Source organism: Macrosteles quadrilineatus, unplaced genomic scaffold (assembly GCF_028750875.1).
Source record: "Macrosteles quadrilineatus isolate MER2022 unplaced genomic scaffold, UCM_ALF_1.0 Scaffold_4__1_contigs__length_99947679, whole genome shotgun sequence".
Classification (NCBI taxonomy): domain Eukaryota; kingdom Metazoa; phylum Arthropoda; class Insecta; order Hemiptera; family Cicadellidae; genus Macrosteles; species Macrosteles quadrilineatus.
This window is the reverse complement of record NW_026542597.1, coordinates 29,578,970-29,603,140: the sequence shown is the minus strand read 5'-3', so window position 1 is coordinate 29,603,140 and position 24,171 is coordinate 29,578,970. Positions and strand designations below refer to the sequence as shown.

Here is a 24,171-nt window from a genome sequence, read left to right as displayed (position 1 = left end):
ATGACTGTAAAACTCAAGAAATAAAATTTACATTGAAACACGATTCTGCCTTAAATAATGAAAATAGTGCTGTCACTACAAAATTTTTGGGTCTTCATATTGATAATAAACTATCCTGGAATGAGCATATAAATTATTTGTCTACTAGACTATCTCGAGTAATTTTTCTTCTTGGTCGTCTCAAAGATGTAATTCCAAAGAACTATTTGAGATCGGCTTATTTTGCATATTTTCAGTCTGTAATGAGATATGGATTGATATTCTGGGGTGGGTGTGGACGAATTAATGAAATTTTAATCCTACAGAAGGGGGCTGTCAGAGCTATGAATGGATCAGAGCCAGACGAGCACTGCAAGCCTCTTTTTAAGGATTTTAAGATTCAAACTGTAATAAATTTGTTTATTTATGATCTTGCCCTTTATATCTTAAAAAAACCTCATTACCTAAAATTCAATAATCATAATCACAATACCAGATTTAAAAATAGTGCCTTGTTAGAATCACATCGTCTGAGTAAGACTAGCAAGAGCCACATAGTGTTATCAACTAAAGTATTTAACCTTTTAAAACACAATATTGATGCTTATCCGCAAGAAAAATTTAAGTCCTTGTTTTATAATTGGCTATTAGACAACCCTTCTTATAGCCTGGACGATTTGTTCAAATCTGGCCAAATAAATCTTTGATTGTATAACCCTGCTGCTAACCTGTTGCTTTATCAGGTCCTTATATTGTTGTTTGTTTAGTCATTTGTACATATTTTAGTTATTGAGCCCTCTATTGTTTTTTTTTTTCAAAATATTGAAAGTGTTTTGATTTTGTTTTGTTTGACAATTGATGTATAATCATGATTTTGACTTTGTCGATGATCTAATGTATCCTTATGACAAATAAAGATTTTTATTATTATTATTATTTATTTATGTATTTATTTGTTCAGTTATTTCATAATCTACTTTATTTTTAATCAAAATATAATTTAATAAAAAATTTAATAAAATTAATAAAAAATTTTATAAAAAAGACACTATTATTTTTATAAATTAGCAACAATTGTTACTGTTATTTAGATGTGTATGTTTTACTCCTCCACAGAGGCAGCGTTTAGGGGGGCCAGGGGGGGCCCATTTTCCTGGGAAATATTGATCAAACTATAACATAGGTCTATTTCTTTATATGGAACTTTTACTGGCTTCTTCTATGAAGAAAACAGCTTGTGACTGTCGTATCAAAGAAGCATGCTCTGCTGTGACTGACACTTTAGCCTCTGAAATTGATGTGTTTTCCAGAAAAACTCCTAAATCAGACCAACCTAATGAGCTTGTGTCAAATTTGGTACAACAATTTAAGTCCTAAAATATTCACAATCAGTTAATTTTTCCTAATCTCTTTAAGCTTCTGCAGTGGTTTTTTACTGTCTCAGTGTCTACTGCAACCGCTTAACGGTCTTTCAGCATCTTAAAACTGATCAAAAACTATTTAAGAAACTTAAAGCTCCAAGACCGTTTATCAAATTTAGCCATACTGGCTATAGAAAAATAGACCCCCAACAACATAAAACTTGAAGAATGTGAAGTATTTGCGTAAACCTAGACATTAGGTTATACGAGTACCTAGGTTTGCAACTACAAGGAAACTAATAAGTGTGTTTTAGCGAATTTCCCTATAGGGAAGTAGCTATTACCGTAGGTCTCATGGTAAGACCTAGGCCCGGGACCGATTTACTTTTTCATTTTGATGTCCCCAGAGGCCAAAAACACCATTCGTTCAAATTTTTATATATCTATATATATATATATATATATATATGTCCATCCGCACGATAACTTGAGTAATTTTTGTCCGATTTTGATAAAATTTGGTTTGAAGGTGTAAGGTGGGATAAACTTGAATGAGTTCGCGAACCAGCATGATCGGACTATGGGAACAGGGGTTTATGGGGGGTTTGATGGGGTAAAAATAGGTTTTTCCCATTTTTGTCCCTAAAAACACAAAATTTCACAATTTCTTTTCAATCCATTTTGTAGAGCTTAAAAAAACAAATAATTTAGTATATTGAAGCGTTATTATGCGCCTAATTGTTACGGAGAAAATTCAAAAAAATTGTAATTTTAAAATTCCCATGTTATTCTTATGGAGAATAAGTCAACTGTTTTAGTTTGCTTGTTTATGAACATATTTTGATCATATTTGGAAAATACATCAATTTCTTACTAAACCACAGTACCTTTTAACATTTTACATTAAAAAAAAAACTTTTTTACCCTCCCTGTTGCAGCAAACCTAAGTCCTCATTAAACTAATTCTGTTTAAAAAGGGAATAAATGTGATATTTTTAAGGAGACATTTTAGTTTAAATCCAATCAGGCAAATGGAAATTTGCTAAGTCTGCAGGTTTGCTGTGGCGGGGGTATTTTAGTAAAGTATTAATAGCTCAGTATAAAATAAAAATAAAAATTTGCCAAGTTTGGTCAAAATATAGCCAAAAACAAGCAAACTACAACATTTTACAATATTCTTGAATAACAAGGGAATTTTAAATTTAAAATTTGTGTAAATAGGTACTAATAATTATACAAAAACATTTTGATATATTAAATTATTTGTTTTTCAAGCTCTTTAAAAGGGTTTAGAAATAAATTGGGAAATTTTGTGTTTTGAGAGTAAAAAATTAGAAAATACCCCCGCCGCAGCAAACCTGCAGAATATGCGAATTTCAACTTGTCTTTTACTCAAATATTTCTATAAATAAGACATATTTATTCCCAATTTAAATAACATTAGATTTAACGATTGCTTAGGTTTGCTGCTACAGGGAAGGTAAGATTCTTACCTGTTGTAAGATCTTTTAAATGTTTTTCAGTCGCAGATCAGAACACAGGAAATCGTAATGATACAGATATTAAAAGAGAACTAATAAAACAAGAATTTATCAAAAAAGAACGCAGAAAGCCTAAAAAGGTTGGGCCTGTTCGAAAGGCTTATTTGCAGTCAAGGAAAAAAAAATACAATGAAAAGAAGCGTAAGTTGTTTTACTTATAGTATACAGATATTATGCCAACTTAAAAAAATATTTTGCTAAACAATGCTTATTCTATCTTTTTAATCTTCTATCTTTTAAAATAAAAAAAATATATAAATCTTGATTAGATATGCTAGTGATATTTTGGTTGAAGTAGAAATATATACCATTTAATATAACTTACTCTGGAACAAAAAAAACTTTGAACACATAGTAAACATATAATCAAGATGTAGACAATGTTTCAATGAGAGTTGTATTTGATTTGAAGGAATGTAACGTTGGTGGGTTACAAGTTACAACTGACTTAAAACAATGCAATCTGTGATAGTTCACTTGTAAAGGTGCTGTTTTCCATAGATTATTTTAATTTTTGTAATATTTCAAGAGAGACTTAAGCTTTATTAATATTTACCTAGACAAATTTACTTTGAAAAAATTAAGGTAAGTTATTTATACTGTTTATCATTTCCACTTGTATGGATCATGTTTCTATCTTCAATTTCTGTTGTCTTCATACAAACATCTTTACAATAGCGTGGCACCTTGCACCTATTAAGTGTGTAAATTATTAGCATAGATAAAACATATTCCCTTAGTAGATTTCTCATCCTTATGGAACAGCTGAAGACAATTTTACTGTTAGTTCTGTACGGTTTATGTAGAGGTCGTGTTTTGTTTACAATTTGTTTCCCGTTATTACAGCCATTTAAAACCTCGTTTAACCAAATAAACAATAACTCGTCCCCTAGTTATATAACCAAACAGTAAAGCACAAATCAAGAAATTAACCCTAAAATAATAAAAACAAAGTTTTGTCGACACTAGCGCCCATGTGTCACGTACATGAACTAGACACGAAAAACGTGCTTCAAAATTGACAATGGGATGAGAAGTCTACTTGTGTTGGTTAGTCTATGTTATTAGACATTGGATAATGCTTACATTTCTAGCCCTTGGCACCTATTGAGTGCTCTCATTTCTATTAAGCGTTGGCACCAAGAGTGTGCTTTAATGCATAGATATTGACGATATTTAAATGCCTGTCTTTTTGTCTGCTGACACTTTCTAAATGTCAATACATCCCTCGCCTCTTGAGTGCTTTTATTCCTAGTTTATGTCAGCTCAACAACGATTGAACTGAACTGTAACTGTTTGCAGCTAATGCATAAGCTCAGCTAGGCTATATAAACATTTAAGTGTTAACAATTTAGTTTGACCTTATGAGTATTGAAGCTCTGATGGTTTGTTTATTTGACCGAACGGGTCTGAGATTTTCGTTATAGAACACTGATATTATTTTTTACTGAATATATCTTTCCTATTGATGTTGAGTGGACATTGTATCATAAAAAAAATGGTTTGTGAACTTTAAAAACACATTTTCAATGTTTTTTCACAAATAATGGATTGGAATGGTTATAGTTGTTTGGTGTGTGGGAATGGATGGGGGTGGAAGTGGAGGGCATCAATATATAACTAACTACCGGATCTGCAGGGCCGCTAGGTTTTCCAAGCTGCTAGCTTTTTCATTGAAAGCATTGAAGGCGCTCAGTGGGCAAAAGTGCTTCGGAGTGTATTGCTTCTACATTGTCGCAGCATATTTGGCAGTATTCTGTGAGAAGTCTGACTACCAAGAACACTATTAATTTGTTTCAAATTCAAAATTAACATTTTCACATCCATTTTTAAACTCCCTAGCCCATTTCTGCACTTTCCTCTCTTTGCGAAATACTCACACAATTTACATAACAAAATAAAAGCGTCTAGGTGATTTTATAAGCTCCAATTAAAAATCACATATTTGTATGGTGTTAACTTAAAGTAATCGTTAAATCCATAAATTACTTTCAAGTGTTTCGGCATCCTTAACTGTTTTTAGTAGGCCTCCATTCCCCCTAATCAATTTACCCTTAAGTAAAAAATTAGTGAAATTACTATCCTATCCTTTAATATTTCACCAAACTTAAAGAGCACTCATATTTTCCTCTTTCACCAAATTTCTCAAGAGCACACAAGTTATCTTTTTTTACCAAACTTACAGAGCATGTGTATTGTCCTCTTTCTCCAATCTTTCTTAGAAGTATACAGGTTTTTCTCTTTTACCAAAGTTGAGGTTGGTTCACACACATCAGTTATGGCATGTCACATTCAGGCACGTCACAGTTAACAAAAATATTATTGAATGGATTTTCTATTGCACTATCTACACTCATCCGTTGCAATTCCGTCAGTCGCTCTGCCGGCGTCCGTCAGTCAATTTCACATTTCTTTTCACCGATATTTTTTTATTGTTCGGACACCTGACAAACGTGTTTGAGGTTAGGAAATAGTAATTTTTGTATAAATGATCGAGTTTATATCCTTATATGTAATACGTGAAGGTGATTTCTACAAAACACTACTCCTCCGTTAATAATGGATATAATAATAGTCTTCGGGCTTTGCCCCACAGGCCATCAAAATCGCAATGTATTTCTTATGAAGAAAAGATTTTGTTTACTTAAATAGACTAATAATTTTTATTAATTACAGTTGTTCATTGTAAACACATGATACACTCACGAGAGTTTGTTTTCAGAGTGAGTTCGTTTTCAGTTTCGATAACATTCTGATTTCAGTCTGGAGTGGAGATTACATTATCTTTAAACTGACTCTTTTAAGTCATCGGAAATTTTGACTGTTATTCTATTTGAAATAATCCTTTTAATATTTTGCAATTGCTCGAATTCGAGCAAGAGGTGTACTAGTTGTTGATTAATGTTTGTAACAATCAACAAAACGGACGATGAAAATTTGATACAATATTGTGTTTTAACCCTCCGAGCGTCACTTGTCGAAAAATCGACTCACGACACACTTTGTGTAGTTTCACTTGTCGATTTTTCGACACACGAACATCGTTTACGGCGAAAGCTCTATGACTGACTGAATCGGATTGAACTGGATCGAGTTAGGTATCGTTCTTTTTGTTAGATTCAGAGCTTTCTCCGGAGGTCTGTCTCTAAGCGCTATTCATTTTAGTTCCGAAAATATTGTAGCAGACAGCTGACGTGCGTATTTGTAAACAGCACGGTTAACCTCGGACCGACTGATGTGTTTTATTACGTTTATCATTGTTTTAGTGTTAAAAATCAAAAGTTTGTGATATACGTGGTGCATTATAAGAAGATTTAAGTGATTTTGAAGGGCTGGTTGATGATCCTGAAGAAGTAGGTAGTGATATTTATGTAAATTATCAGCCAGATTCCTAGCTATGGTTAGGCTATGCATTCTTAGCTAAACGCTATGTACTGAAATCTGTTTTTTGCCCATAACTTATTTATTTGCAAATCTACTTCCTTATATTATTATATATTTGTAATCCTCATAAAATTTAGAACAAAGTGGCTATTTCCAAATATTTATAGGCCTATAATTTATACAATTTCATTGAGCGCATTTTTTTTTTTTTTGAAAATTTTCCAAAATGTTTTTTTTTTACCTAAAAAATTTGTTTGAAACAAATGTTCCTTATGTTTTATGTATAATATTGAAGCCCATGATTTTCCAAACAAAATGGTATATAGAACAGTAGAATTAACATTGTTTTAAGCTTCTCAGATCCGTTTTAATAAAACCTTGCAAATGCGCCAAAAATAGGCGGACATTAAGGCCTAAACTATGGACACTCGGAGGGTTAAATCAACAGTTTTAATAACAACACTGTAAATAAAGTGATGGAAGAGTGTTTGAAACCAAATGCCAGTGACGTAGCCAGGCTTTCAAAATAGGGGGGGTCGACCGACCGGGCCCAGGTAGAAGGGGGGGGGGTCCGGGTATATTTTTGAAAATATAGGCCCTAAAACAGTCTTTTTTAGCTCTCCTGGCATTGAAAATAATTAACCCCAACGTCAATCCAGTATTATTATATAATTTTAAGTTTGATTTAACAAAAAAAATATTATATTTAGGCCTGAAGGGGGGGGTCCGGACCCCCAGAACCCCCCCCCCTGGCTACGTCACTGAAATGACTGACAGTTTGACTGAGAAATTGAATGTGAATGCAACTGAGACTAAACTGTGACTGAACTGTTATGTAACTGATATATGTGAGTCGGCCTTATGGAGCACATGTATCGTCCTCTTTCTCCAAACCTCTTTGGAAAACACAAGTTTTCCTTTTTTTTTAACCCTTGGAGTGTTCAGCTAGAAAAAAAATAATCAGGATTACTATTCTGTACTAACTTTTGAACATGACGTTCTCTAAATATTACAATTTTTACTTAACGAATGCATCATGATAGTGTATGTACCATTGGCTTTTTTATTGTAATACAATTAATTTCTAAGCATTTCTAGGTTCATAGATATTGTTTGTTTATTTTAAAAACTGCATCTTGCCTAATAACGGAATAAACCAAAAATTAAAACCATCCTTGTAGAAAAACATAAAATTTGGATGCAAAAAAAGATTTTAAAGACTTTGTTGTCTTTAACTTTATGCTAACTGCCTACTATAGCTGCATGGTGCTTGGTACTGATGGTGAATGCAGCCTGATTTTATTGTAGTCAATATAATTTTAAGGAATATATTTCTTTAATTTCATATTTAAATCCATCAATATTTTTCCATCAATTTCCATTCTTGTTGAATCTAAGAATGTGTTTCTTGTTTTTCCCCCAGTTAATGGCACATGATTATTTTCATACACAAAATAAAAATTAATGTGGATAGTGCCAAAATTAACCTGAAAGTCCCAAACCACTTTGTCAGTCCCAAAATCACTTAAAATTTATAAACAAACCTTTACTTTCTGAACAACTCACATTAATGCAAATATTTCCAAATCTTGAGACCAGCTAATGAGTACTTGTATTTTTATCAAATATAAATTTAATGTTAGTTCATCTTATCAAAATCCAGCATAAGCCTGTAATGGAAGGAGGAAGTGTTTGGCAATGTTGTGTGAGTAGGCTGGTACTGTTGTTAACAATAACTTGTTGTGCTGACCTACATAAGCTCCATGTTCTTCACAGGTCAAACTATTTAGTGTGTGGATAAATAAACGTTCCTTGTAAAATCCTGTATCACAGATATAATCTATCAGTTTGTGCATGGTCTTAGGTGGCATTCATTAAACCATGGTCTTAGGTGTTGTGATGCATTCCTTGCTTTAGTTTCCCTGTGGAATGTTGCTTGCGAATGGATTCTGTTTAATCTCACAGCTTTGCGCTTCATTCACCCTGGTGTAACACTTCCTCCTCAGAAGAGATGTGCTAAACAGTTTATTTCTTAGGAATGGAAAGGGAAATGCAGTTGGGAATAATCCCTGTACCTTCTCTGAGTTGCACTCCCCAGTCACCATACATTCCTATGGTGAGACCACATGTTTACTCAGCACATTGCTGGCAACGTCCTCCTGGTATTATACCCCTGCGGCCCAGGTATTTCCCAAGGGGTAATAAGCCACGATTCCCTCCATGGCCACATAACGCTTTAAATCAACATCATAGAATGCAACCGAGGATGAACTTTTATCTGCCAGTAAATGTGACCTCACCCCGTCAAAACATGGGCTATCCCAGGCAATATGGACGATTGAGAGGTAAAAATCACTCTGCAACCAACCGTAGAATAGTGGATTTGGTGGATGTTCTAGAATAGTGCATTGTGGGTGGTTAGTTTGCATTCTAGAGCAATAGACCACATTTTTAAATTTTTTTTGTAGGTGTTTGTGTGTGTGTACCCTTCACCATCCTCTGATGTATTTTGCAATTTTTGTATCTGGGTAAAATCTTGTGATTATTTGTAGATAGGTAATCCTTATTTTAAATTTTAGAATCAATTATCTCTTTTTTAACATCCCTTCAGATTACACGTCTAGTAAAAAATAATTTAACAACTAATAAGATCCTGTAACTCGTGAAAACTGACAACAAAATTTTACCGTTTGACACTATTTTTAATGGATTTTCAATATTAATATTTACTCAGATTTGTATAATCATTCAAGTCTTAAACTGAAAACGCGTTTGAAATATTACTTAATTAACATCCCCAAAAAGCTGTAATATATAATTTCTTTCATAGAAATAACTCAACATTAACACATGAAACACTAGGAAAGGACAACATTCTTTTATCAGATTTTGGGAACGTTACTAACAGCTGGTTTATGTGGAATTAAGAGTTTTATCATTTAGGTTATTATTTGTCTTTTGTAAGTTCCAAGTGAGTTGATCTACAATGTCGATTTCTAAAATTTTGACCTCAAGTTTCCTTAAGTTGCTTGTTCTTCGATTCCCCATTCTTGTTGTCCAATCTCTCGCAGTTGTCCACCCATTTCATTGTCATCATCTTGCATCTGAAAAAATCTATTAATCCAACTTACTCACAGTTTAACAACATTATTTGTCCTTCTTCAAGATGAAAGTGAATTGCTTTCTTTAATTCTCTTTTCTTCCTCCAGCTATTAAACTCTATGAGGTGTTCTTATCAGAACTGTTCCTGGATGGAAAAATAAATTAGCCATGGTCAATTGTTTAATATCATGGTGAAATGTTTAATATCACCAAGAATAAGAAAAAATGTTTTAGAGTTTAATTCTATTCAAGAAACAATTAAGTACGATAATCCTCAATAAAACATTTTAGAAACTGGCTTCTTCTAAGGGTGACGGTAGCAGATCTCTCCAATGATAGCAGACCTTATTGTTAGGTGCCTATTAAGCCATCCTACCAGGGTCATAGTGTGAAGAGAGAAATATCATCATCTGAATTAAAATGAGTTTTTGAAAGCCCAATCAAGTTGATGAATATTGCAAGTTGATACTGGATGAAACTTCATTAGTTTTACAAGTAATATCCAAACCCTAAAAAGCAAACTGAGAAGAAAATGTTCATCAATGTCAGTGAATATAAGGACATATTGAGTTTCCAAAGAATATGATCCTTGAAGTTAAAATCCATGTTGTGGATTTGACACATCATCGGCAGTTATAATGTTCTTCTCAGTATCAATTGAAAACTGTTTAGCTCTCTGTTCAAATTTGACAAGCAAGATTTGAGATCAATATGGGAACATTCTGTTTACTTTTCAATTGAACTGTACTGTATTTCTTATGTTCTTTGACGTTGTTTGTTTATAGCAATGTAATGTTGACAAATGACAATAAATGGATTTTGATTCTGAATCGCCTCATGGAGTATATGAGGCAATGTTTGTATATGTAATTCACTCCATTTTATCAGATTTCTGCTCCAAGAATTCTGGGTCTGCAGCTGTATTTTGCCATCTTATATATGTTTTGGCTTAAAGAATCATGACGGATGTGGATGCTACATCAGGCAGAATGCTTTTCACGTGGCCAACGTGGTTGTGTGTTGTCTTACACATTCACAACAACAAATCCACAACTCAAAATTTCTTCCAGTAAAATAGAAGAAAATCTTCATTCCTCATTGAGAAGGGAAACACATTTTCTGCAAAACATGAATCAACATGTTGTAGACATTTGTGTGGATTCATGTGATAAACCATCGCATCGTTTCTATTTAAAATTTAACCATATTAAGGGGGTTTTCAATATTATTAGATTTGAAAACAGAAATTGCTAACTGGACTATCTATGATTACTTAAACTAACAATGGAGCGTTAAAACCTCCCATATTGGATAATTTTTTTGTAACTACTGAAATTTTTATTTTAAAATATTGTAAACTATAGGTTAACTCATGGCATGATTGGTGTTAGGTTTATAGTTTTTCCTTTGTTACTGTTTGTCGTTTATCCGTCTTTTATTGATATGATTTTAATATTAATTTTTTGTGATTTTCACCAAACCTTATATTTTATACTTATACTTAGATTTTAGACTTAGATAAATTTTAGTTAAAATCATGCAAGACTGATTTAAGTCACCGCACTTTAAAAATATAATTTCTTTTCTTGTTATTCACTAACACAATGTTTTTCAGGGCAAAGGCCTTGAATTACTATACGTAAGGTTTTTATCTGTAAGTTGAAATAATAACCTAATAATTATTACTTGTTTCTTTGCCCTCTCTAATCCAAGTTTATTTATTTGTCAAGTTATGTTGGGACTCTTCTGTCCTCCACTAACTTTACTTAAGTTTCTTAAATTTTTAGTTAAGTTACTTAAGTTTCTTCAACCACTTGGACATTACAGGCACCTTGCTTTTGGTTGGCCTCTCCCATACTATACTCATCATGTCATCTTACTCCCATCTTATTACTCCCAAGCCACCTAATAATTTTACTTCTTATCTCTACCACAATATCTATTCATCTCTACAGTTTCCTGAGTTCTCTATCCATCAGTGCCTTACTTTTTTTACCCCTTCATTAAATAAAAATATTGGTCCATAACAAACAACATCTTCTCAATATTATACTTTTAAATGTTGCTCTTCATGCTATTGTACGTAGCACTAGTTATATTATTTAAACAGTCTATTCTAGTTTCTTCACTTGACAGGAATTTTCTCTTCAATAACTATGTAAGCTCTAATTACATCTTCATTTCTAAATGACTTCTTGATCAGCATTGTACGTGTTATTAAATTACCTGAAAGCACAAAAAATATGTCAAATAACACTTATGATAATATATTTACGCTTACATTATTTAGTCACAAGACTGTAAATACATATAAATGATGGTAAGTGGTGATCGATTTTGATTGAACACTCCAATCATCATCAGCCCCAATAGGCAAAACATTTCCAATCGAAATCTATCACCACTTACCATCTTTTATATGTATTTACCATCTTGTGACTAAACGGTATAAGTGTAAATATATTATTATTAGTGTTATTTGACGTATTTTTGTGCTTTCAGGCAAGATTTCTAAATCCTAATTTCTGATGCTGCATTTAACCTCATCTGTATTTATTCTTCCATTTTATTTTTCTGTTTCGAGTAACTCCTATATATTAAAGTCCTTGAATTTATCAATCATTACAAATATGTATCCTATAACCCCAAGAGGGTTAATTACTGGACTCTGCTGCTCTTCCTATCTTTATAATATATTTTGCCTTTTCTACATTAATTTGAAGTCCTACTTCAAAAGAAAACTTACATACTCTTGGTCTATGAAGATACCAACCAACCATCTCAATATCAATATTCTACGGACAATGTGATTGTTAAACTGGACAAAGAAATCAAAAGCCTAAAAGTTGTTGGTTTAACAGCTGAATAGCTAAGTGGTTTGTGCTGTTCATCTAGGAATCAGAAGGTCCCTGGTTCGACCTGATAAGTCAGTTGCTTTCTGGGACTCCTAATTGGACCCAGCTGTCAGGCCTTCAATGTTCCAGTGTTAAAGACACATGAATCATCTTACACTCTATTCTACACTCATTGTACTATCATATTCACCCCATTGTGTGAATTTGACTCAATACACATGTGTGAATAGAATTTAATTCAAGCAGTTTTAAGTAAAGAATTTATTTTAAAATAAATAATTATTCTCTGTTTATGTGTGGTGTATTAGGTTGCTTATGAAACAATATTCCTATTCTAACAGTTAAAGAAAGGTTGATTGAACAAGTAATTATTAAAAGCCTTTATATTTGAAATCATACTCTTAAAACTAAAGTTTAAGTAGCTCTACTACATGTTTAATGAGATCGGTTAATTTTTTTAACAGCTGAACCTGTGGAACATACTGGGAGTGCTTCAACGAGATGCAATGACAATTTTGACCCCATGAGGTCCTATCCCTCCACAGCCAGGTTTTCAAATTCCACAATCGAGCCCCAAAAGGAACCAAGGCAAGAAGAGGTTATGGCAGCAATTGGTCTTGGACCTTCTAACTTTGAAAGAACCATACTCCAAGAGCCTACTGGTATGGATACAACAGGTATTTAATTTTATGTTTAACCACAATCAATATTTAAAATAACTATTTATGATAATTTCTAAAGCTTCAAATTTAAATGATTAAAATTAGAAAAATGAACGGACTGTTTGCCAAAAACATTGTATAAATTGTGACTATAAACAGTAACAGATCAACTTGTGCCAATTATAATTCTAGACTTAAACCCTAGCACAATCAACTGAAACAGTTCACACAATCAAGATAAGAATATTTGAGACGTAGGAATTGGCTAACTCTGGAACTCGCTAACTCGGTCGTGTGTCGGAACTGGCTAACCGCCTCAGTCAGGAATTCGCTAACTCCGGAACCCGCTAACTCGATTTTGTCTCGCGGCGGAATTCGCTAACTCTGGAAGTCGCTAACCCGGCCGCGCCCACTGCACGGAGCATTGCCAACCTTGTACAACGAAATAATCGTAGACTGCCGTATTTCAAAATGTCAGTGACAATGAAGTTACAGTAAATGTTATTGTTTTTTGTTATCAATTCCACTTTTAACAGATAACTAGCCCAAAGTAATTCAAAGACAATAAATTTTTTTTTTTTTTATTCAACTGTACGATGGCCAATTAAATGTTTATGGTTTCGATCTTTAATATAAATGCCATCAGTATAAAAAAAATAATAGAATATGAAAAATATTAAAAATTCAGTTTAATTGGTACTAAATAATTAAACCTCTACGAAATTCAGCTAAAATACACGCAAGTTCTCAAACACGGAAAACAAATTTAATCGTAATGTCGTAATAAACCAGAACCATTAATTAATACAGTCATCAACCACCGTAACTTTCAAACCCAATTCATAGATTTAAAATTAAATGTTCGTCGTTGAATCTTCCAACTTACGTGTACAAATATTACATAGACTAAGTTTCATATCAATTTATAGAATAGCTGTAGGCCTAAATCTAGGCCTAATAGTTTAAACCAAAGCATTGTAGGCCTAATAGTAAATAGTTGCCTAATTATAAAATGTGTTGAATTTTTAGTAATAATGTTACATGTTTTAAAATAGTTTTTAGATTGTACACCTAAGCACCACTAGTAAGTAATAGGGAAAGATATAATATTCATATAATAAAACGTGACAGGGTTATTTTAATTCACGATTCTTAATCAACGACTTGACGGATTTTCCTGATTTGAGTGTGGGGTTTCATTATATTGCTTTTACAATCGAAATAAACTATACCAAGCCATTGCTTGGTTCCCCGTTCCCCGGTACTAAACTACTCAATAGACAATAGCTTTGTTTTTGAATAAGATCAGGTAATTTTAGCTATGGCCACCATTCATAAAAATGGTAACAAACAAGAACGCCTGGGTCCATTTAGAACCGTAAACACTCAAAAGACTTTTAAAAAGTAGGCCTACTGAAAGACGTAAAATTAATATTAATTAAACAAAATTAAGAGGATGTCCCGGGTTCTACACTAAAAGCCTACGATAACAGAAATTTACAAGTAGTATTTATGCATAGACTAATTTTTATTGCAATCCATGAATACATTAGGCCTACCACTTTATAATGTATTGATCAATATTTATTTCAATTCAATAGCTCTATTTAAAAATACATTACCACTACAATGTATTTCTGTAATGATGTTAACATGTAAATTTTATCATGATTTATGATTCAATTTTATGATTCAAGGTTACAAGCCCAGTATATAAAATACTAACTTAATAATTTTATTAGCAGAAATTCACAAAATGGTATTTGTGAATAAAAGAAACAAATGGGGACTACGAAAATAGATATTTCATAACACGTAAAAGATCCAAATTACATGTAGGCCTACAGTATTATATTTTTGCATCCCAATAAACTACTATTTAAGCTCAACATGTTTAGCCTCTGAATCACGTAATTTACTAATAAAAGGTTAAATACCTGTAGTACTTGTCCGTGATCCTGTGTTTTTTAGTAAAGAAAAAATAATGAAGTTAACTATAAAATAATAGAAACACAATTTCGTCGACACTAGCGATCATTGTCACCGGACATGAACTAGACACAAAAAACTAGCTTCAAAGTTTACAATGGGATGTAAATTTTACTCGTGTTGGTTAGTTTATGGTAAGACTATAATGCATTTTCCACCTTAATAATCATAAGAATAATATTAAACATACTTCTAAATATATTTATTTTATCGACAACGTTGCTCTTACTCCTAATTATTCGTAGGATACGACATTATGGTACCGATACGATATAGAATAGGTACTACACTTTCGGCAACACTGACCAAAAATCTTCGTGCTTGGCTCCCATTGGACGGCCCGCGAGGCTTCTGATTGGGAGTTAGCGAGTTCCGCCGAGGGACCGAGTTAGCGACTTCCGTACGTGGACGGAATTCGCTAACCCGGCTCTAGAGCGGGTTAGCGGGTTCCGGAGTTAGCCAATTCCGAAACCGAACAAGTTAGCGAGTTCCTCTCATCGACCAAATTTGAAGATAGGGCGTTTAACATGGGGTTAGCGAGTTCCAGAGTAAGCCAATTCCGCGGACCCAAATATTTCACTATTACTCACAGCATTCTCAACCAGGAAAGGTTTTATTTGGGTTTTTTGGGCCCGGGTAAACAATTCAGGTAGTTTCCTTAGTAACAACACTTAAAAACAGTAAAACAGTATTGCTGTACAACTATTTGGCAATACATCTCAACGGCATTGTTCAAGGTCCTCTTTAATGATTACACCCTGCACCTTGTCTGCTTTAATGGTTTCTTCGAATTAATCAACAACCACTAGATTTGGCAAGACATAAATTGGACGATGATGGGTCAATGACACGTTCTGTCCTCATCCGTCTCCTGAAAACAGTGTGATTGCTGAATAGCCAATGAAAGGAGCATGACAGTCAGTGCAGACCCTGGTCACTATTGCATCAGTTTCTTCACCCCGTCTTCTCATTGCTGAAAAAAATATGCTTTTACGTCCCTTATATTTTCAAGCTTTTTAGTCTTAATCCTTTTTTTTTTTTCTGCAGGCTAAACATATTGTTGTGGAGTCTAGATATATTTTAATTATTCATAGAGCAACTCTTGCACAGCCATCTTGGTAGCCTCCTCCACTGCTATATGGTGGCAAGTAGCGCTGCATTGATCTTTTCACCGAAGACTTTAGCCATTGTTCTTCCGGACAAGTAGACACTCACAAGGAATACTGAAGTAAAGATTGAGTTTTCAAATCTTGATGTCATCTCTGGTTTCCGCTTGGATCAGGTTTTTTGGCAAGCAAAATATAAAAAATCTTAAAAATTATAAAATGAATAACCACATAACTTACAAGTATCAAAACAGACACCGAACAAGCAAGATTAAAAAAAATTTCACTAGCAACTAATCACAAAAAACACAGTTGTAGATAGATAACTCCTAGTCTAAAAATATAAATTTAGCAATGAACATGTGTGTGTTTAGTTTAGTTGTTTAGTTCCCTTCTCCAGATAATTGTTGTGAATATTGATAACAATTTCAATAGAGGGTGTACAATTTAAGATAGTTAGTTTTAGATATGTAGCTTAAAAGAGGTATTAAGTTTCCAAGTCATGGTCTTTATCATTTTCTATTTTCTTATTTTATCAATGGATTTATAAAATTCCCTTTGTTGATTACCAAATTCCTGTTGTTCCTTTTTATTTGATAGAGTTGTGTGACAACTGAACTTATTTAGCCTATTGAATCCATAGCATGTAATGTTTTTGTTACTCCACTGTCAATTTTCTTTGTGTATTGTAGTTTTTCTTTTTTTATGAAGTAATGTGAGAAATTTAAACTTTTTTCACTGTCTTCTTTTTTTCATCAATTGTAAAACTCAGCACTTCTAATCCCTTTAATTCATATTTTATTATACATAGTCAGCATTGATGGATTATCTATGTTTTGGATCAGTAAAATGTGCCAATTTGTTTTAGCCCCCAACAAAGGACTCCATTCAAAACCGTTTAGGGTACGCCAGCTTCGCAAACCTAAAAATAAGAAGGGTAAATATTTGCTTCCTTATTCCAGAGAACTATAGTGCAACCCCTAAACTGCAGTCTTAAATTGTGTAGGCCTTTGGTTAATTTTATTGTCTTGTATGTTTTTAGATACTTTCTGGTTATTGTACCTCACACTTCTTTGTTCTGTAGTTCTGTTGTTGTTGTTGTTGTTATCTTGGGATTGGACTGTTGATGTTTGTTAGTGTTCTTTTAGTTATCTCCTAGCTGGTTCAACTGTAAATGGGACTTCTAGCTTCTAGCTGGCTTCCATGTGTGGTTTGTGAAATATGTATTGAAAATCCAGTATCAGTTGATAACTTTTAAGTTTTTATTGATGCATCTAGGGTGCATTAAGAGAAATGCTATTGGTATTAATTTTATATTATTTTTCTGATACCTCAAAAAGTATTTGATAAACCACTTGAATTGCTAACACTATTTTCATCCTCTTGACTAAATGATAAAAGCCAAAATTAGATGTAAATGAAACACGAGTTTACTTTATTACTTTTACTATAGAAAAAAAAACTACCGAGCCATGGCTCAGTCCCCCGGTACTAAGACGTACTTTTGGTACATAGTACGATAATTATTATAATCTTAAGATGTTAATTATTTTAAATTTTTTTTTTTCATATTGTTTGGATATTTATTTAGTGACAGGGAGTCAAGAGTCCTATTCAAGTACTGTTCACATTCTGAAAAGTACTTCATTCGGCTAAATTATTTGCCATATAAATAACTATCTAGTCCTTAAAATTATATTGTTAAAACTGAAGCGCTCATTCCGTTTAACAAATTGTAGCTGTACGAGAAGCTCGGAGCTCGAGGCAGGATGTGTATCCTGTTCACTTGCCTTCAAAACAGATCAGTAGCCTAAGTCGTTTTGGCAACATTGAAGGCAGCCGAATGCACGTAAAATACTTAACCCTCCGAGTGTTATGTGTCGTAAAAGCGACTCATAACACATCCGCTGTAGTGTTATGTGTCGCTTTTGCGACTCACAAACACTGTTTACGGCGACGGCTCTGGGACTGACTGAATCGGATTGAACTGGATCGAGTTAGGTATAGTTTTTTTCAGCAGATTCGGAGCTTTCTCCTGATGTCTGTTTCTATACGCTTTTCATTTTAGTTTTGAAAATATTGTAGCAGACAGCTGATGTGCTTATTTGTAAACAGCTTGGTTAACCTCACACCGATGACTGATGTGTTTTATTACGTTTATCATTGTTTTAGTGTTAAAAATCAAAAGTAGTGATATACGTGGTGCATTATAAGAAGATTTAAGTGATTTTGAAGGGCTGGTTGATGATCCTCAAGAAGTAGGTAGTGATATTGATGTAAATTATCAGCCAGATTCCTAGCTATGGTTAGGCTATGCATTCTTAGCTAAACGCTATGTACCGAAATCTGTTTTTTGCCCATAACTTATTTATTTGCAAACCTACTTCCTTATATTATTATATTTTTGGAATCCTCATAAAATTCTGAACAAAGTGGCTATTTTAAAATATTTGTTGACCTATAAATTATAACAATTTATTGAGCGCAAACATAAATTTTTTCATTTATTTTATAATTTTTAAGAAATGTTAACCCCACAAAATTTTTTGAAAATTTTTTTAACACGTTCACTGCGTTGTATATTTTCCTGCATTATTCCAATGGTGCGATACGAGATCTATAAGTCTCGTCCGCTATGATTACCCAGGTGCGATACGAGACCCCGAGATTACGTTGCGCAGTGATCTTTTGCTCATCATAACCTCGCAAAGAAAAGAGAGAGAGAGAGAGCGTTGAGTGTTTGTTTATGTGAACCAGTACAATGTTGTCAATCTTCAGCCAGCCCAAGAAGTGAACATGACGTCATTGTACGAGACCCCGAGATCTCGTACCGCACAGCTGTAATAGTTCATTATTTATTATTTTCCTACAATAACAAATTAAGAAAAATATACGTTATCTGTTTATTTACGAATTCCTTATAATCCTAACCGTAGTAAAAAATATATTTTATCTTTCTATTATCACTTTTTATATTAATGCGTTTCCTAACGGCTGATTTCAGGCTAAATAAAATAAAAATGAAATATGTTTACAAATTACTGTATTTATTTCGTTATAATTTTGGGGTTGGGCAATGACCTCGAAATGAGTGCGTGCCACTGTGAGTCGAGTGGGTGGGGGAAGGGGTGGGTGCAACCTTGAAGCTATAAAGTCCACTTCCCTAAAGGGCTGGGAAAGGGGATTCCAATCGCAAAACCAAAACCAATGATACAAAAGTTGTTTATCGAAAATTCCTTGTCCAGTTTGACAATTATTTAGCATTGATTTTTATATGATTTAGTAGGGACCAGGAGAAATATTTGAATTAATGTAATGATTTGCTTTTTTACATCAAAATACAACATTGAACAATCGTGATATTTTAGGTCATTTACTAGTGACCTTTAATACGCATCCGTTAATGCTGTTTTAGAAGAGAAACACGTCGATAGTTAAAAAAGATTTATGTTCCCGTAGTTGAAAACGATTAGGCCTAATATATTGTAAACCTATAAAACATTAGATAACTCAGTAAGATAACAGCATAAAAACACCATTATTCTTTCTCTTTGTTCCTGGAATTATTTCTTGGATTTCCTTCTTTCATCCAAACATTCAACAAAGGTAGCCATAGTTACTAATATCCCCATTAGCTATACTCTCACATGTTACATGTTTTTGGTGGTGCTTGGAAAAACTATTTTTGATACGAGACCCAGAGGTCTTGTATCGTAATAAAGTAAAGGTTTATTACTTCAGTGCGTTACGAGATCTAATTATCTCGTCCATTTCATGTTTACTAGTTGATACATCAAGAAAAATGCATTATATATGTACAAGTTTCATTTCTTTACGATAACTGTATGCCGAAACATCAATGTCGTAACTTTTGGAAAGAAGCCAAATTATGGGTCCCGCACTACGGGCTATGTACGATACTAGACCTCGGGATCTCTTAGCGCAGTGAACGTGTTAATGTTTTATATAAACAAAATCTATATAAATAAAATTAGAGTTTTGTCTGTACATTGCTTAGAATAATGAACTTTTTGGTTATTTTTACATTTCATAGGTCAGAGAAACCGAATCAAACCTTATCTCAATTTCTGTCTGTCTGTCTGTCTGTCTGTCTATCTGTCATTCTCTTGGTAACGCTAAAATACGCACTTTATTACAACTACTCCTCAATAACTATAGCACTGTCCCGCCTGAAACTTATTTTCCAAATACTATACATATATGAGATGGTTTTAGACGTATTTCATCGAATATGAGACAGTTAGATATTTAACAGTAAACCCTTGAAAATCAAGTTTTTGTCGATTTTTGACGTGGAATTTCTGGAAGCCCATGTTAACCTTATGAGAAATGAAATTATTGAATCTTAACAGCTGTTTCAATTAAACAAGTTGGTTCTGTTCTGTGATGTTCAATAGCATTAAAGTTACAAGGATTACCAACAGGGTGCAGCACTAGCACTATTATTTCTTTTACATTTATGACAACAGCTAATTTGCAACCTGGAGGCGAGTGAGCGTAGCGAACGAGCTAACCTGAAGGCAAGTGAGCGTAGCGAACGAGCTAACCTGAAGGAAAGTGAGCGCAGCGAACGAGCTCCAACATACAGGTGAGTGAGCGTAGCGAACGAACTTCAACCAGGACGTGATTGAGCCATGCAAACGAGATCAGATAGTAAAAATAAAAGTAAGCCTACCGTTATAGGATCGACCGGCAGACACAGAGGTAATTTAACCTTTTATTGATTGTCATACCGATCCGGAACAACAAAAAACAACATAAAATGAAGCTATGTATAATAGTTTGGCCAGCATATCTTAAAATATGCAAACCAACTGCTGTTCGTTATATAAGAAGGTTTCAACTGAATATTATAAGATCCCCGTGCGTAGAACGGGTACACAGCTAGTGATATATAAAACAGTATACTTTACATTGTTTTTAAGTTTCTAAGATACATTTTAATAAAACCCTGCGATTGCGCAATAAATGGGCGAACAATAAGACCAAAACTAGAGACACTTGGAGGGTTAAGGAGTATACTTCTGACAGTCACATGGAGGCCAGATATACATGGGAACGCCATATGAAATGTAAACTGAATGCAGCCATTTTACACACTTTTTGAAACGCCCATTTATGAGAAAAAAATTTATAATGTTGATTAACAATCATGTTAGTTATGTCTTTTAGAGGTGACATCCGCTTTAAAACTTAATATACACTTTTTGTTCTGGTGGCAGCTACATAACCTGAATTCTGATTGCAGCTATTTAGATAGCGGGATGTATATACATACATATATATATACATATACCGGTAAGTACAAATTTGAACGAATAGTGTATTTGGCCTTCAGGGACGTCAAAATGAAAATGTATATCGATCCCGGCTCCATGTCTTACCGTGCCACCTACAGTAATAGCTACTTCCCTGTAGGGAAATTCGCTAAAAGGGATGGCAATGCCTTACAATTTTTATCTTTTGTTCTATACCCACACAATCTAACATAAATTATTAAGTGAATAATAATCGTGCGTGCTATCTCAGATATTCAAATGCCTCTCAATTTGTCATTAACCCACCACATTAGGCCTACTGTCATTAAAAGAAGGAACTCCAATGATACTAATGCGAAACTTAAATTCACCCAAGCTGTGCAACGGAACCAGACTGACAATTAAAAAATTGACACCAAATTTGATCGAAGCAATAACCATCAGTGGTAAGTTTAAAGGAGAAATAGTCTTAATCCCAAGAAAACCTATGATTTCATTCGAATTACCCTTTGAATTTAAGCGACTACAATTGCGTCATGCTTTTGCAATCACCATTATAAGGCACAAGGGCAATCCCTGACTATCGCCGGTTTAAATTTGGAAAACGAACACGTGGACAGCTGTATGTTGTGAGCTCACGTGCTGGTAGTTACGCCTAAAAACTTATATATTTATACACCTAATGAAAAAACAAAAAAAAAACATTGTTTATCCACTGGGAGTTAAGTAAAATGAATATTTTACTTTTGTTTTTGGTATACATTTTTATTATTTGTCATAAAGAACAAATAACCATTTACTTCCATAAAAATCTACCAATAAAATAATTTCATAGATCAAAAGGGCTTGCTTTGTTCTATATTGCAAGCAGTCTATTACATTGTAATCCTAATAAAAAGTTTACTACACTCTAATGAAGAGAAAGTATTTTTTAAAGTATTCATAGTCATGTTATTGATGGTTGTTGATAAAACTTTTGCACATTTTCCAGACGATTCCACTAACAAATCAGAAGAGGATACTTTGCCAAACTTTGATCCTATCTTGTTTCCATTCAAGAAGATCAAGCTTCCCGCTCCACAAACTCTGACACCACCATTATGTTCTGTTGAAGACGTCGTGCCAATTTTGGGTAAATATTCAGGTTTTTAGATGTGTTAGGGGGACAGAAAATTACTGGCTTTGCTTTAAGATTTGTCTTGCTTTCTGTATCAATTCAGTCCTTAGTTACAGCCTGGAATGTCATGACCTCTTTTAGCAAATTTCACCTGTAGAAAAATTTATTTCCATTGGTAGCATTGTGAGACCTTTTTTGTTTAGATATCACGTGAGATCAAAAACAATATTATTCAAAATCATTTTCTCCCCGAGTTATCGTTCGTTTTGTCAATGAGCCATCACAGCAGATATTTCTGATTCTTTCTGGTTGGCTCTTGTAATAAAACAACTTAAACACAGAACAATTTGTCAATTTACAAATACAAAGAGCAGTTATCTGATTAAGTATATTACACGTGTAAAATGTAATTTTTCAACTAGCTTATATGAGAAACTAGTTCAGAGTTTAAAATTATTTAAAATAAACACTGAAAGGTCACACGGTACAACGCTGATATTTTATCCTAATATAGAACTTCTTCTGTAGTTTTGCACTTTAACTGTCACCAATCATTTTAGCCTCTGGATTGCTTATTTATTGATTGATTTGAAATTAATTTTGGATCAATGAAATAGGATTGCTGAGGTAAGGCCTTGTAATATCAACTTTAACTGTCATTTTTCTTTTCTTCTCTTCAATTCTAACCCTTAAAAAACCTCGAGTTAGCTGTATGAAATCTATATAAAAAGCTATGAAATTTTTGTATTTTTTAAAATTTACATAATCCAATGTAAGATATGATAAGAGGTTCTGTAGTTAATTTATGTAGATATTTGATCACTTGCATGGTAAAACAAAATTTGTTGCAGAGTTTGTGTGTGGCCTCTCCCATGATGTATTATCATATTACGGTCAGTAGCATTATGGGTAATTCTTATCTTAGGTATGCTTCTTCAGTCTTACATCAAAACAAAGATAAATGTGGTTTTTTCAGTTGCACTAAGTGAGGTAAATTTGAATCTCACTTTTTTAAAATTTAGTATGAAATAACAAGTTTTTCAAATTCAAAATTCAAATCAATTTTCAATTTTTTTAGTCTTAAACAATTCTAACATCACCATACAAACTAAAAAATATTGTTGTCTAGTATGCAAAAAAAGGGAGATTGGTATTTAATTTGGTTGAGCGAGACTTAGAAATTACTATTACTTGAAAGCTGTAAATGCCATATGATCAGTGAGCTTAAGAACCATACAGAAGATAAGAAGTTAGATAGTCATTTGTTAAAATTCTTATCTATTAAAATTCTTATCTATTAAAATGTACTAGTAGTCATCCAGTGGTCAAAAACTCGTCCAAAAATATTTAATGTACAGGCTTCTCTATTCTCACCCCAGCTGTAAAAATAACATGTACAGTAGACCCTCTCTAATCCAGCACTTCGCCACTCCATTATTTTTAAAATTTTATATAAAATTGATTATTGTAATCCAGCATCTTTTGACAGGGGAGATCTACCGCAATCGCGGCCAAGTTTCTGATTATCTCTCATGGCCAAGTAGGCTTCATCCACTCCCGCGGTCATGGACACGTCATCATCGTCTTGCGCAATAGCGCCAAAATCATGAACATCTCACGTAGCCGTTTAGACATAATCATTTCCTCCCGAATTCACGTAAACGTCATTGTCATCTTGCGCAATTGTGGCAAAATCATGAACATCTCTCTTGGCTATTTAGACATTATCATGGGCTCCCGCGGTCACGGAAACGTCATCGTCGTCTTGCGCGGTTGCGGCAAAATCATGAACATTT

General features: G+C 33.4%; 1 protein-coding gene across 10 annotated transcripts in view; it reads left to right on the top strand.

The window, feature by feature from the left end:
- LOC128993242 (platelet binding protein GspB-like) overlaps positions 1-24,171 on the top strand; it is a 52,949-nt gene that overhangs the window by 20,439 nt on the left and 8,339 nt on the right. For 3 of the 10 annotated variants that reach the window (XM_054417019.1, XM_054417012.1, XM_054417014.1), the window contains 6 exons: positions 2,864-3,022; positions 8,302-8,610; positions 12,687-12,899; positions 16,848-16,916; positions 22,250-22,390; positions 23,227-23,268. In XM_054417019.1, the coding sequence (XP_054272994.1) occupies positions 2,864-3,022; positions 8,302-8,610; positions 12,687-12,899; positions 16,848-16,916; positions 22,250-22,390; positions 23,227-23,268 (933 nt within the window). The remainder of the gene's footprint in view (positions 1-2,863; positions 3,023-8,301; positions 8,611-12,686; positions 12,900-16,847; positions 16,917-22,249; positions 22,391-23,226; positions 23,269-24,171) is intronic. The other 7 variants (XM_054417018.1, XM_054417015.1, XM_054417013.1 and 4 more) reach the window with 6 other exon arrangements.